At 43.4% G+C, this 16,116-nt stretch overlaps 1 protein-coding gene across 6 annotated transcripts in view; it reads right to left on the bottom strand.

Moving 5' to 3' along the window:
- Positions 1-16,116, bottom strand: part of zswim8 (zinc finger, SWIM-type containing 8) — a 58,105-nt gene that overhangs the window by 16,557 nt on the left and 25,432 nt on the right. For all 6 annotated transcript variants that reach the window (XM_061745722.1, XM_061745724.1, XM_061745723.1 and 3 more), the window contains exons 7-16: positions 15,949-16,069; positions 14,387-14,588; positions 12,969-13,144; positions 10,752-12,072; positions 7,052-7,183; positions 6,793-6,972; positions 5,220-5,403; positions 2,034-2,132; positions 1,794-1,918; positions 212-530 (exon numbers count right to left, since the gene is read on the bottom strand). In XM_061745722.1, coding sequence (XP_061601706.1) covers positions 212-530; positions 1,794-1,918; positions 2,034-2,132; positions 5,220-5,403; positions 6,793-6,972; positions 7,052-7,183; positions 10,752-12,072; positions 12,969-13,144; positions 14,387-14,588; positions 15,949-16,069 — 2,859 coding nt within the window. The remainder of the gene's footprint in view (positions 1-211; positions 531-1,793; positions 1,919-2,033; positions 2,133-5,219; positions 5,404-6,792; positions 6,973-7,051; positions 7,184-10,751; positions 12,073-12,968; positions 13,145-14,386; positions 14,589-15,948; positions 16,070-16,116) is intronic.

Genomic DNA, 16,116 nt, shown 5'->3' with positions numbered 1-16,116 from the left:
TCGGAATCAAATCGAATCAAATCTTGACATTTGAATCGATCCCCAGCCCTAGAAAATATCAGTGTTTCAAAACATAAACCACTTCAATGTCAATGTGTCAATGCGACACAAGAGAAAACACCAGGTGAACATTCTTGTAAAGGCTCCAGCTGCATGTTCCCAGCACTGGAACCTGTGACTGTACGACCACAGGAGGGAGGCGGGTTCTCACCGTGCTCCCTGGTCTCAGCGTGACTCTCCCCGCCTCCGCTGCTTTCTACCGGGTTCAGTTCCGCCTGAGGAGCGATCTCCTCCCCCGCCAGGGCCACGGCAGAGGAGGAGCTGGACGAGGAGGCGGCCTGCGCGTTGGTGGCTGAAGACGGCGGGCCGTGCTTGGAGCCGACCCCCGAGGCGGCCACCCCACCGTGGCTGGCGGCCGTGTGTTTGGACGGGCTGCGCTGGCTGCCGGCTGCTGGTTTGCTGGAGTAGAAGGAGCTCAGAGTCTGGGGCTTGTGGGTCTGACTCTCCCGGTCTAGCAGCTTATCCAGAATCTGGAGGATCACAACAAATATACAATCAGTGTGTTTACATGGGAAGTTTAATTCCTCTTTAATTCAGAATTAAAATTAAATCTGATTTAAAATTAATAAAAATGACCATGTACACACCTAATTCTGAATGAAAATGGCTATTCCGAATTAAACTTAATTACGAAGTAAGTGGCTGGTTTATTACGATTTTAAATCCGAATAGAATAATTCCGCGATCATGTATACAGAACTGTCACAGAAAATTAAAATATTGTGATTTTCTGTAATGCAATTACAAAAACAAAAATGTCATACATTCTGGATTCATTACAAATCAACTGAAATATTGCAAGCCTTTTATTATTTTAATATTGATGATCATGGCTTACAGCTTAAGAAAACTCAAATATCCTATCTCAAAAAATTAGAATATTCTGGGAATCTTAATCTTAAACTGTAAACCATGATCAGCAATATTAAAATAATAAAAGGCTTGCAATATTTCAGTTGATTTGTAATGAATCCAGAATGTATGACATTTTTGTTTTTTTAATTGCATTACAGAAAATAAAGAACTTTATCACAATATTCTAATTTTCTGTGCTGCTCGTTCCCTCGCCCGTCTGTCTCCATGACGATTATATGCGCTGGGCTGGTTTTCCAAACAAAGTTTCAAGATGCAGCACGCAGTAAACGCTGGTCAAGAGCAGAGACCATTTATTTAATAAATAGCTTGGAGGACCTGGAAATAATTAAAAGAACAGATGGAAACAGGAAACATAAAAATGGTGAGCTTTTCAAAGTTGTAGCGGCTAAGTTTGTTTTTCTTCCGGTAGACGTAACTTCCGGTCCGCCCCCCCTATCCAATCAGAACCTTCCCAACCCCCAGACCTGGATAAAGCCGATCAAACGTGTTCTCCATCCATCCATCCATCCATCCATCCATCCATCCATCCATCCATCCATCCATCATCTATACCCGCTTTATCCTTTGCAGGGTCACGGGGGTCTGCTGGAGCCTATCCCAGCTCATTTCAGGTGAGAGGCAGGAGTTACACCCTCGACAGGTCACCAGTCCATCGCAGGGCCACATATACGTGTTCACCATGTAAACCTCAATTCAGAATTACTATTTCCATGTAAACTCAAAGGAAAATAGTTTAATTCTAAATGATTAAATTCGGAAGAATTAATTCCTAATTAAAAAACATCATGTAACCGTGGTCAGCGTGAACTGAAAGCCCGTGTGAACCGTTAGCCCTGACGAAGCGGGCCGAGCTGTACCTTCTTGAGTTTACTCTGGTCGTCCTTGTACGTGATCATCAGAGCCAGAGCCAGGTCGCCCTTCACCCGCCGAGTTCCCTCACAGAGCAGAGGATGCTCTGCCTCGCTCACCGTGGTCTTCATGCCTGCAGACATCCAGCAACAGCAACACAGGGCGTGTGTGAGCGGCAGACAGCAGTACGGACAAACACACGCTGAGGGATAAACGGGGGACGGCCAGGAAATGGATGACGGACGTACCCAGTGCAGCGACGGCAGCCTCGAAGCCCAGCTCCTCGTCTCCCGGCATCTCGTTGTTTCGGTTGCGGCTGGGTGGACGGGAACCCGTTGGGGACACCACTACAGCAGGAACACAGAGGCAACATGAAGGGTTACTCATTCCACAGGTCGTCATTCAGAATGGCCTGATGTAACGGATGCTGGAGCTACTTCAGCGGACATCAGGCAGTCATCCCTCGATTTTAAGGTTCTTCTACTAGTTTTTAAGTCTCTTAATGGTCTTGGGCCTTCTTATTTGTCTGCACTACTTTTACCCTATCAACCCTCGTGGACCCTGAGGTCCTCCGGCCTTTTAACCATACCAAGAATCAGAACCAGGGGAGGCGGCATTCAGTTATTATAGCCCCCGATTGTGGAACAGCCTCCTGGAGAACCTCAGGAGAACCTCAGGGGACTGAGAGACTGTTGATGTTTTTAAAAAGAGGCTCAAGACCCATCTCTTTAATCAGGCTTTTAACTGACTCATTTAACTCTTTTAAATGTTTTATGTTCACTCCTATTTTTATTGGATCTTAATACTCTGTTTTATATTAATCTTTAGTTTATCCCGTTTTATCATATTTTATTTTCATCGTCTTATCTCAATGTTATATTTAAATGTTTTAGTCGTTATTTATGGTCTATTTTATACATTCTATTGTCTTATTCTCTTAGTTTTTAATGTCTTGCTTTCTAGACATACTTTTAGGATTTTATGTTATGTCATACTTTTTAAACTCTTTTAGTGTATCTTATCCTGCTTTTACGTCTCGCTGCTTCACGGATTTAAACATATTTAAAAGGCAAAAACATGGCACCAGTTATTCTCGTGTCCAACAAAACATTCCTTTTTTGGGCATAAACAAAAAAATACCAAAAGTTGAAAATGTAATGATAAAAAAATAAATAAATAAATCGAAAAAAATCGATCTTTAGACATACGAATCCATTTTTAGGAATTAATATTAGAATTGATTTAGAATCGGTAAATCGATTTCTTCAAAACAGGCCTAATCAGAAGTCTGAACTTGCAGTAAAGGTAGTGCTGCCGGGCCCCGCGGGTCCATTGAACGGTGTTTTTAGAATATACACAAGTCTCGGAACTCTCCGTATCTCGTCCTGCCAGACTTCTCTTCCAAGCAATGAAGAAAAGAAAGTCTCAAATTTGAAGATGATGGACAAAAACATCTTTGTCAAACTATTGCGATTGCCGTTACTGTTGTTGAGAAAAAAAGTCAGACGATGAAGCAGCAGGTGATGGTTCAGAGGCAACGCCCTCATGTCCTGTATAATGATTAAGTGGAGTCACAGTACAACCACATCCTATCAATGAGACCAAAAACGGCTGCAAACCAGATTTTGACTTTAGACTGTCCGGCCACATCACATCCAGCACTACCAGAGACGTGGAAATGCACATAAAGCGTTTCCATGACACTTTTGTGATAAAGTGGATTATGGAATTGCCTGAAAAAGCACCTCGTAAAAGAGTAAAAAGGTTTTTACGATATTTGGGAGCCTTTTCAAATTAGGGCGGTTTCCATTACAGGATTTCTTTTCCGATATTTGCATTTTGTGTAAATCTCTGGGTGATGGAACCACGATTAATGTAAGATTACTTAAATATAGCCATGATTTTTCATCTGAAAATGTTAACCCTTTGCAGTCGAGGACCGCGTCAGGTCTGTAGCCCATGGACATCAGTAAATTGTTCTCCCTGGAGAAGCTTCTCCAGACCTTCAGCGCAGCCGCCTGCAGTTGCTGCTTGTTCGGGGGTCCTCCCCCCTAGAGGGCTGCATTGGGATCGGGACCCAACGCAAATCTGGCGGGAGCGGGCGGTTTGAACTTTGCTGCGGTCGGCTAAAAAAACACTGCGGGATCGGGATGTAGCCTAGTGACAAGATGGAAATTAATGACGTGGAAAAGAACCTCAAACAAGGTCTTTACAAAACAAAGACAAAGCAAGTCAGATATTTGGAGAAACCGTGTTTAGTGTCTGTGGAGCATCTTGGAAGAGACGAGGGATTGGAACCTCAGTCGGTCAGCAACATTCTCTTCCTCCACAGAAATGTAATGGCCAAGCGATTCATTTGTTTAATTAATTTGTTTCATTCTTTAACTTTGTTTATTTTATGTTATTTATTAGTATTATTTGAGCCACTCACAGCCTCGTTGTTATAACCTCAATCACATAATTGATGCGTGTGTGAAAGGTGAAATAGCTTGTGTGATGATGACAATGATGGATTTGCATCTAACTTTCAGTCAGGTGCCTATAAAGTGTCAATTATCCATCAAGCTCCACAATTATCATGTTAACATTAAATCAGATAGATTTGTCCAGGACATTTCTCTTGCAGGACGGGAGAAGACACTAGATCAATGCATCTATTATTGTGCAGCATGAATTCATGAATTTTGCGGCTATGGGCGGTAATGGTCAGAAATTCAGCGGGATGAAGAAAACAGTCTGGGCTCTACTTCCGCCCTCACCTTTGTCTTCAGGAGCTGGAAAGCTGCTCTGTTGGATTAAAATCAGGCTTTGCTATCTCAGCATGTTTTGGGTCATTATTTACCTGCACTGTGAACACAAACCTACCTTTGTAGCATCTGCGTGAATGTGAGCAGAGCGCAAACTGAAGCCGGCCGATATGGTCTAAAAGTAAAAATAAAATCTACGAGCTGGGAAAGGGTCCAGAGCAACCCCCGCATTTACCTATTACTGTCTATTCTGAAGTACATAATAATACTGCAGTGGGACTGTATCTGCTGGAGGAATCCATGACATCATATTTTCAGTGGGTGAATCACTGCTGCATCTGGACCGTCCGTCCAGCTGCTCATCTCCTTATCATTGATGCAGCAGGAAAACCATGCGGCCAGAGCCGCTTACGTGTTTCAAGGGTGACTCTCACTCACTTAACGTGCTGGAAAAACATGAGTTTTTCGACTGGGGAAACAGCACACAGGGCTGTGTCCTGGATCTGACCCTCTAGGGAGTGACACCACAGCGGCGCAGAAACTTGTACCACACAATAGTGTTGCAGATTCAATCCATTCTCTTTTCTTAACACCATTAACTATTCATTCAAATTAACATTGAAATGTCCAGTTGTCCCTCCCAGCCAGCGTGAATGACCCCCCGTCCGTCAGAGCAGCAGGGCTTACCCGGGGTACACAGCACGTCGAAGATGAAGCTGGCCAGCATGAGCGGCAGCACGGGCCTGTAGTCACACAGGTTTCCGTCCCGGAGCTGCTCAGCTCGCTCCCTGATGGTCGACATCTCCACCAGCCCCAGAGGAATCTTCTTCAGCAGAGCCACCACCTCAGACTCCTGGTACGCCAGCTTCACCTGCAGGCACGATCACAGAGCTCAGTCACACCTGCTTGTGTTAGTGATGTGCAGCGTATGGCGATTTTCCACTAGAACCTACTCAGCCCGACTCCACTTGGTTTGGTTCTTTTCCACTAGGGGTCTAACGTGCAGAGTAGATACTTTTCTGTAACTATTCTGCCGAGGTTCTAAGCTGCTGAGTCGGCTGTATCTGACATCATCACACTACAGACCACCGATTGGTCGGGGGGTTGGAGTCAGACGTCTGAGTCAGGATGTGACATCATTTCAAGAGCGACTCGTGGCTTCTTGTTCATTTTTTTCGAAGATCAATGGCGTTGTTTTAAATTTATATCAAATAAATGCCACATAACAAGCATCAGATATATCAACTCATCCATGTTCTCCGTCTTTGGCGCTTTTACTTCTTCGTTTGTGTCGCACAAATCGAGTATATCACAGCAGCTTCCTCCAACCTCCTACTTCTGATCTGGGTATTGAAAAGAAACAAGGGCAAGGCGAGTGGAGTCGGGCTGAGTAGGTGCTAGAGGAAAAGCGCCATTAGGTTTGTATTTCTGGGCCAGTCATCAACCGTGACTGCAGATCAGTTCTTTTCTGTGTTTCTCTTCAGTTGACTTGTGGCGCTTTTCCACTAGCACCTACTCAGCCCGACTCCACTCGCCTTTGCGCTTCTCCACTAGGGGTCGAGTTGATACTTTTTCTGTATCTATTCTGCCGAGGTTCTAAGCGGCTGAGTCGGCTGTATCTGACATCATCACACTACAGGACACTGATTGGTCGGGGGGTTGGAGTCAGACGTCTGAGTCAGGAGGAGGAAATCAGAGAAAGAGACTCTGACGGATTCTTGTTCATTTTATTCAACCAGCAACGGCAGCAAAAGTCTGTTTCATGATCCAACTCTGAGGTGCAGATGTTCATAAACCTGGTGCTGAGGAGAGAATTAAAAAGATCTAGACGGAGATAAGGAATGACCAGATCTACCAGGAGCTCTGTCTCTTCATACCTGCTCACGGCTCCAGCTGACTTTTCAGCAGCGCAGAGACAAACTAAAAAAAATTAAAAAGCGTTGCTGCTTGAATTGCTTCAAGCAGCAAGCTGCTTCAATTGCTTCTCTCACTCTAATTTTTTAACTTGATATCAAACTCAAGCCACAGACCCAGCAGCACATTTATCATCTCCTCCAGGTTGTACATCTTTAGTGTTGTTGTCTTCTTCATTTAGATCACACAATCAAATACGTCACAGCAGCTTCACTCCAACCTCCTACTTCTCATCTGGGTATTGGAAAGAAACGAGGGCAAGGCGAGTGGAGTCGGGCTGAGTAGGTACTAGTGTAAAAGTTCCATTGGTGACACTGATGATTTAATGTGACGGAGGGCGACAGACCTCGAGAGCTTTGGTAGATGCCGGTGGTCTCTGCAGCTCCAGGGAGAACATCCCGGTGCTGAAGGCCAGGTTGTGGAGCTCCAGCCGCTCGCTGAGGACAGTGAGGAGGAAGGCGGCCTTGGACAGTGTGTTGGTGGCCACCTGCGTCTGACGGCTGGTCGACACCTTGCTCTTCTTCCCCTGCATCCAAACACGCCAGAGCAAATGTTGGGACCGGCGTTTCCAGCCCTCCAGGGGTGGATGTTGTGAGCGTACCCACCTTGGTCTGTGGCTGCTCCACCTTCAGGTCTGGAGGGTTGGCCAGCAGGTCCGTGGCCAGCTCCACGGCCAGCCGGCACGCCTCGTTGCTGTAGCCGTGGGCGTGCAGGGCCTCGGCACACGCAAACAGCACCTGCACACACACGCTGCTTAGTGACTGCAGGACAACAATTATCTAGAAACACAGCTTAGCTGGCATGTACGGAAGAGTATTAGGGCCATGCAGGAGAAAACATATTTTTTTATTGTGCACTTCGAGAAAAAAGTTGAAATGTTGAGAAAAAAGTCGAAATGTCGAGATTAATGTTGAAATACAATTTCAAGAATAAAGTCAAAATTTTGTGAATAAAGTCGAAATTTTGCCTTTTTTCTCAAGATTTCAACATTATTCTTGACATTTCGACTTTTTTCTCGACATTTCGACTTTTTTCTCAACATTTCGACATTATTCTCGAAATTTTTACTTTTTTTTCAACATTTCGACTTTTTTCTCGAAATTGTACTTCAGCATTATTCTCCACATTTAGACTCTTTTCTCAACATTTAGACTTTTTTCTCGACATTTCAACATTGATCTCGACATTTCGACTTTTTTCTCAACATTTCAACTTTTTCCCCGACATTTCGACTTTTTTCTCGACATTATTCTCAACATTTCAACATTATTCTCGACATTTTGACTTTTTTCTCTCGGCATTTCGACTTTTTTCTCGACATTTCAACATTAATCTCGACATTTCGACTTTTTTCTCGACATTTCAACTTTTTTCTCGACATTTCAACTTTTTTCTCACATTTCAACTTTTTTCTCACCATTTCAACTTTTTTCTCGACATTCCAACATTATTCTCCACATTTCGACATTATTCTTGACATTTCGACTTTTTTCTCGACATTTCGACTTTTTTCTCAGCATTTCAACATTATTCTCAACATTTCGACATTATTCTTGACATTTAGACTCTTTTCTCAATATTTAGACTTTTTTCTCGACATTTCAACATTGATCTCGACATTTTGACTTTTTTCTCAACATTTCAACTTTTTTCCCGACATTTCGACTTTTTTCTCGACATTATTCTCAACATTTCAACATTATTCTCGACATTTTGACTTTTTTCTCTCGGCATTTCGACTTTTTTCTCGACATTTCAACATTAATCTCGACATTTCGACTTTTTTCTCGACATTTCAACTTTTTTCTCACATTTCAACTTTTTTCTCACCATTTCAACTTTTTTCTCGACATTCCAACATTATTCTCCACATTTCGACATTATTCTCGACATTTTGACTTTTTTCTCGAAATTCGACTTTTCGAATTGAAAATGATAAATTGAATTTTGAAGTGAAATGCTTCTGCTGCAACACGACCTCCAAACCGCCTGCTACTGACTGGCATCAGTTTAACTTTTAACATGCATTTGCATTATCAGATGTCTGGAACAGGAGCTCCTGGCCCAGAGCTCTGATTTCACAATAAGCAGCACTCGTGTGGATTTCCTGGACATTAGTCAGAAGAAGACAGTCTAGCAGTTCTACCGTCTTGACCGGAGCCTCGTCTTCATTTGTAAGATCTAAGATCCTTAGATGATCCAAAAGTAATCCAACATGCACATCAGTCTAAAGCCAAAAACACCACGTTTCCATCCACTTCTGCGGGATTAACATTAAAATGGTACGTTTTACATCCCCCTAGTCTGGCACGTTATGACACTAAAAAATATATAAAATAAATAAATAAAAATGTTGTTTTAAATGGAAGTCTACTCAGGTTCTTCAACATTCTGCTTTTTACAAGATCAACAAATCCAAACAACAGATCTTTTGATGCCGTTTTCCTCTCTGACTGTGATAAATCCGTTCTTGTGTTCTAGAAAGTCATTATTTCATTAGTAACTAGAGCCAGACCATAATCACCAACTCTGTTGCATTGATGGGCTGCAGATCTATTTTGGTTTGGAATCTATCAGCTTGCAGAAGACTAAATACACGTTTCCTGGGACTGTGTGAGCCTTGAGCTGCTCATCAGGTCCACTCCCTGCATTCCTGACAGACACATGAAGGATGGGAAGATAGTCATAAGAATTCAAACTTGTTCCTTGATACTTGATAAATAGAAGATAGTGAAGAGAAAACCGGCTCCACATGCTTCTGAAAGCCTTGGTTATGGCGGTGCTCTGATCTAGATTATATCTCACATCCAGTTTCCAGCTGGTATTCCCTTCTTGTGTTTAGGCTTGCTGGATAAAAACAATCCCTGGCCTTCCCTCCCTACCTTACAAACACCAGGAAACTGGACCACATTACAACTGCAACATTGCAAGGTGAGGCAGCGTTCAGTTATTCTGCTCCTCACCGGTGGAACAACCTTCCTGTAGACCTGAGGTCTGCTCCAACTGTAGATCCTTTAAATCAGGCCTAAAAATATTACTGTTTACTGAATTAAATACTTAACTGCTGTACTCTACTGCTCTTACTTTTTAACAACTTGTGCTTCTTTTCTTATCATTTTATTTGTTATTTACTGTTTAATTGTGCACTGTTTACTGAAGCGTACTATTAAATTAAATACTTATGATTTTTGAAAACCGCGCAAAGCTACAGTAGTGATGGATAAGCCCTGAATGCAGGCATTGTGACGTAGAATTATCAAATTGGTTTGATTCACCGCACGAATCAGCACACTTTTTGTAATATTGTATTTGACCCGGTCTTTGTACGTTTTGACCGTATAGAAACGTAATTCTCGTCAGTTGTGTGAAATAAGACCTGGAAACAGGCATTGTGGCATAGAATTGTCTAATTGGTTTGTTTCACCGTACGAATTGTTACAGATTACTTTTGTAATACTGTATTTGACCCGGTCTTTGTACATTTTGACCGTTTAGAAACCTAATTCTTGCCTTTTTAAGAATGAGATGTACCTGCTGTACTCTGCCCTTACTTTGTAACAACTTGTGCTTTTTATTGTTTTACCTATTTTCTTTTCATTTTATTTGTTATTTACTGTTTAATTGTGTCTTGCTGCTTTTAATGTTGATGTGAAGCACTTTGAATTACCTTGTGTTGAATTGTGCTGTACAAATAAACTTGCCTTGTCTTTCCCCCACTCCATAAGACTTTTAAATAAACAGAACCCGTTCCCCGTCTACCCTCGACAACGACCGTCTACAGTCCTGCACGCAGCGTTGTAGTTTTTAGCCTAGTGTTCTTATATTTTAGTGTTTAGAGTTTTTAGTGTTGTAATTGTTTTTATTGCTTGTTTTGAGCTAGTGGCAACGAAATTTCGTTCCACTTGTACAGGACTGTCTCAGAAAATTAGAATATTGTGATGCAATTAAAAAAAACAAAAATGTCATACATTCTGGATTCATTATAAATCAACTGAAATATTGCAAGCCTTTTATTATTTTAATATTGATGATTATGGTTTACAGTTTAAGATTAAGATTCCCAGAATATTCAATTTTTTTGAGATAGGATATTTGAGTTTTCTTAAGCTGTAAGCCATGATCAGCAATATTAAAATCATAAAAAGCTTGCAATATTTCAGTTGATTTGTAATGAATCCAGAATGTATGACATTTTTGTTTTTTTAAATTGCATTACAGAAAATCACAATATTCTAATTTTCTGAGACAGTCCTGTACTTGGGCTTTGGTATGACAATAAAGTGAACCTTGAACGTTGACCCTTACCTCCATGCGCCCCTCCTGCTCCAGCGGTTTGATCCCTGCAAAGATGTCGGGCTCTTCCTCCTGGTGGTTGTCCACCAGCTGCCTCTCGGCTCCCTCCTCCGAGGCGGCGCTCAGGTAGTACGCCTGATAGTCGTCCTCCCCCACGGCCTCTCCCTCGGACGCGGCTCCTTCCGCCCCCTGGGGAGCAGGTTCTCCCGCGGCCGCCGCCCCGGCTGTGGCTGCTGCTGCTGCTTCAGCAGAAGCTGCGTCCCTGCGGCCCCGCTGCGCTTTACCAGAGGTTTGAGGTTTGGCCGTGGCCGTGGAGGCGGAGGGCTGGTGGCTGCCGGCCGAGTCCACGTCTTCGTCTTTGCTCTGGGCAGGTTCCCCGTCAGCGTCGGTCTCCTTGGCTGCAGGGTTGGATATGTCTATAGCAGCCCCCAGGTTTTCTTTGGGAGGGAAGCACGACGGGCCGGGGGGCTCGGCGGCGGCCAGCGCGGTGGAGGCGTGGCTAGCGCGCTTGGTTTCAAACATCTTGCTCCCTCCGTTGCTGCTGCTGAACTTGGGCGACTCTCTGAGCAGGGGACTGGGAGAGGGCAGCATCTCCGGCGGGGGGGGCAGGAACTCGAAGGTGTTGCTGGCCTCGGCCCCCAGGGCCAGACTGCAGCCGTCGTCCAGGCTGAGCTCGGCCAGGTCCGGCTCCAGAGAGCTGTCCTCGCTGCTGGTTCTCCTCTTAGCGCTGGCGTGCTTCCCGCCCCCCAGCCCTCCGCTGCCCCCGGGGCCTCCTGAAGACGAGCCCTTCCCGCTCCCCGGGGCCAGTTTCAGCTTCCCCCCCGAGGAGGAACCTGTCCCTTTGTACATGCACTTCCCTCCGCCGTCCTCCAGGGCCAGAGAGACGCCTCCCCCCAGACGGACCAGCATCCCTCCCCCTCCGCTCAGCGACAGACCCTTCCTCTTAGTCAGAATGGTCTCCTTCGGACGCACCGCCACCTCCTGTTGGGACAAGTGGCCGTTTCCTTTCGCTTGGTGGTCCCCCCCAGCTCCACCGTCGGTTCTACCGCCCGCTCCGGGCTCGGACGCGTCGCCGCCCGCTCCGGCAGCAGCTCGGACTCCTCTGGGGAGCTGCAGTGCCCTGGGCCAGCAGAAGGGGACGCTCTTCTTGTCTGCGCTGCAGTACGTGATGCCCTCCAGTGGGTAGGCCACTTCCCAGTTGAAATAGCAGGACTCCACGGCGGGCTTGAAGCCCTGAAAAAGTTTGTCCAGGGACTTGCGATGTTGTCCCCGTTTCACGATCTCTATGACTTTGAGATGCCACTGTTTCAGCTGGCCCGCCAGATCCAGGCGCCTGGAAGAGACACAAGCAGTCTGGTTCAAACTAGCTCACACAACTGCCGTACCGGCTTCTAAATAGAGATGCACCGATCGATTGGCAACCGATCGGTATCGGCTCGATAATGGCCCTATCGGTTTTAATCGAGATTGGAAAATAATAGTTCAAAGCAGCCGATCAGATCATTACAACTTTTGGTATTATTTGTTTATGCCCAAAAAAGGAATGTTTTGTTGGACAGGGGAATAACTGGTGCCATGTTTTTGCCTTTAAATATGATTAAAGGTATGGAAACATTAAAGTTTTCAGTTATAATTGCATAAATTGTCTATATTTCATTACTTTATATACTGTCTTGGGGTTACATTTGCATTAAATGCTAAAAACCAAATTCTCAAAAATTAAAAACCGAAATAGACCGAAAATGGAAAAAACTAAAATGGAATGTGGGAAAAAATAAAACCTATTTCATCCGTCTCTGTTTCCTCCCTGGATCTGTTTGGTAATTCTGACCCACGATGTTTCTGAAAGCAGTTCTATCAGCATTCTGGGAGCTGATTGGCCCTTACAGCATCATTAGCTGCAATACTTGCTGTTGAATCTCAATATAATACTAGTAGTAATATGTTGCATAACTACACAGTCATATAATTCATGCAACAGCTGAAAAAACAGTTTTAATAACACTAATCCAAATTGATATCAGAATCGAATCGAATCTTGATAATCGATTCTAAATCTTAAGAATCGGAATCGATTCTTGACATCTGAATGGATCCCCAGCCCTAGTGCTAATAATCAAGGCGTCTGCTCAGTAATTCTGTCTTTACCCAGGTCATCCATCATTAGATTGTTTCCCAGCAGCTCTGTAAGTCCATGAATGGTGTGTATCCTGGGCTCAGTGCTCTGACCTGTAAGGGCTCATGGTGGGGTCCAGCACCGCCAGCCTCCACAGGACAACCATCTCGTCACACATGCTGGCGCAGGCGTGAGCCGCCACCTCCGACTGGCCGTTGCTGCGGCCGGTGTGGCCGCTGGCGCTGCTGTGGGAGGCCGATGTCCGGACGCTGTACCACCAGCTGATGATCTAAACACACAAACAGTTAGGTGAGGACCAGCTGGATCAACTCTGGACAGATCTGCAATGATGGCTCAAAGCACTACATTTAATGTATTGTTCACTAATACTACCTTATATACGGTATTATGTGGGAGTTTGGGGCTCGACGTGTAAGACAACAGTAAATGCTATAGTCCTCTTACAAAAACGAGCCATACGTATTATTAATAGGGTGGGAAACTATGAACATACAAATCCATTGTTTATAAAATATAAAAATGTTGTGAAATTTTATGATTTGGTTCATTATAAAATAATGCAAATAATGTTTAAAGCTAGATTGAAGTTACTCCCTGTCTGTGTACAACGGTTTTTCTCAATACATGAGTCAAAATATAATTTACGTGATGTTTGTAAATTTGTTGTACAAAAAGCTAGAAAAGAGACTAAAAGGAGATGTACAGGACTGTCTCAGAAAATTAGAATATTGTGATAAAGTCCTTTATTTTCTGTAATGCAAAAATGTCATACATTCTGGATTCATTACAAATCAACTGAAATATTACAAGCTTTTTATTATTTTAATATTGCTGATTATGGTTTACAGTTTAAGATTAAGATTCCCAGAATATTCTAATTTTTTGAGATAGGATATTTGAGTTTTCTTAAGCTGTAAGCCATGATCAGCAATATTAAAATAATAAAAGGCTTGCAATATTTCAGTTGATTTGTAATGAATCCAGAATGTATGATATTTCTGTTTGTTTAATTGCATTACAGAAAATATCTTTATCTTTATCTTTATCTTTATCTTTATCACAATATTCTAATTTTCTGAGATAGGCCTGTATATCTGTTGTGGGAGTTAAACTATGGAATGACGCTAACCTAGATTTATGAATGTGCAGCTCATTTTTGGTTTACAAAAAACAGATTTGTAGAGCAATCTTACAAATGTTAATGTTTATTTGTTTTTGTTTGTTGCTGTTCTATGATACTTATATATAAAAAAATGTCTTTACTATTATATATGTAAACCTTATTGGTCCTCCTTTTCTGGGTTAGTTTAGCTATTGTTTTTTTGTTTGTATGTAGGACAGGCATTAATATAAGCACCATGCTTCTGCCTGTGCCTTTTCAGTCACTATTTTCGATAATGTTTGTGTTTAATGTTTGTAGTGTGATGTGACTGAATAAAGAATTTCAATCAATCAAAAATCAAAGAAATAGTGTCTGGTGCTTCTCCTCTGGGGTCATGGCGGGTCTTACCTGCTCGTAGTTAAGGCACTGTTCAGTGAGGATCTCCAGCAGTGGGGCAGCGTTGCTGTCTCGTCTCTTGAACATCTCCCTGACGATGGACAGAAGGTTCCAGATTCCCTCCGGCTCTCGGCCCCTCAGGGGCCGGAGCAGACACGCCCACTCAGCCGCCGCCGGGGGCTCCGTGGACGACAGGTACATGGAGTTCACGTCACTGGCAACACCAAACACTCATCTTAACACATGCACCGCAGTCACAACACAACGGCTCGGACATTTCTCTATTATTTTCTGTCAAAAAGAACACTTTAAATATTTTCAAAGGATATTTTCCTATCCAAACTTTGTCATTTCAGACACCAACAATGTCACTCTCCCGGGATAAAAGACGACACTAGTTCTATTTATGTGTCAGGGGACTGGTCTGTCTGATATCCCAAACTTCAATTTGGCTATCCGGGAAATCTGTAAAAGATTCTTACAGGGTGAAACTCCCATCACCGACGTCTACACTGAAACTGATACATGCAAATATTTTTACCACCCATTTCAATATCATACTCAATTCAATTCTCCTCATGGTCCCAAGCACTGGAACAGAGTTGTGTAAATCGGCCTTTTCCTTTTATGCATCGCAACTTGGAATGAGCTACAACACATACTCATTTGAAATATTTACCCTCTCTTAACATGTTCAAACATATGTTAAAATCAGTTTTCACAGACCAATGTCATTGTTTTTTAATCAAGTGCCATTATTTGTCATGAATTCTTTTTAGCTTTCTGATCCTTGTATGTTTTATGTTTGTTTGTTTCTTGTTTTGATATGTTTTTATTTTTTGTAAAGTTACTTGTCCTTGTATGTATTTTCTTTTATATGAAACTGAATGTATTTTTCTGCTGCCATCTTGACCAGGACTCCCTGGCAGAAGAGATATTGTATCTCAATGTGACTTTCCTGGATAAATAAAGGATAAATAAAAAATACATATATGACTCAAGCTCCATTTAGGGCGTCTGCTGCCTTCACAGGAAGACGGCTGGAACCAGAGCCAGCAGCAGTGTGACCTCGGATGGATGGGTGATGGATGGATGCCTCCACTCGGTTTGGTACTTTTCCACTAGACGTCTAACGTGCCAAGTAGATACTTTTTCTGTATCTACTCTGCTGAGGTTTTAAGCGGCTGAGTCGGCTGCATCTGATGTCATCACACTACACACCACTGAGATCCAACTATGAGGTGCAGATGTTCACCTCATAGTTAAGGCTTTTCTCCCACTAGGGGAGTTTTTACCTGCCATTGTTTATGTAATAATTGCTCAGGGGTTCATGTTCTGGGTCTCTGGAAAGCGCCTAGAGACAACTTTTGTTGTATTAGACGCTATACCAATAAAATTGAATTGTATTGAATTGAATAAACCTGGTGGCTGAGGAGAGAATTAAAAAGGGATCTAGATGGAAGTAGTTGTTGAGCTGAGCTGAGATGAGTAGGTGCTGGTGTAAAAGTGCCACATGTGGAGGCCGTCAGAGCTCATCATCCTGCTGTGTACGTACACGTCAGGGAGGTGTTTACCTGAAGACGACAGGCGAAGGCCCGCAGAACTTGTGCAGGGTCTTCTTGATGTTGTCGCTGAGGGTGGACTCGTCCAAATACCAGGTGCTCTGGTCAGACGCTGAAGGGCCTGCTGTCGGGTCTGCAGATGCACAAACAGGCAAGATTTAGACAAACTCCAGCTCACAC

This window comes from Cololabis saira, chromosome 17 (genome assembly GCF_033807715.1).
Source record: "Cololabis saira isolate AMF1-May2022 chromosome 17, fColSai1.1, whole genome shotgun sequence".
NCBI classification, from domain to species: domain Eukaryota; kingdom Metazoa; phylum Chordata; class Actinopteri; order Beloniformes; family Belonidae; genus Cololabis; species Cololabis saira.
Note: the sequence above shows the minus strand (reverse complement) of the source record. Positions and strands in the feature narration are given on the sequence as shown.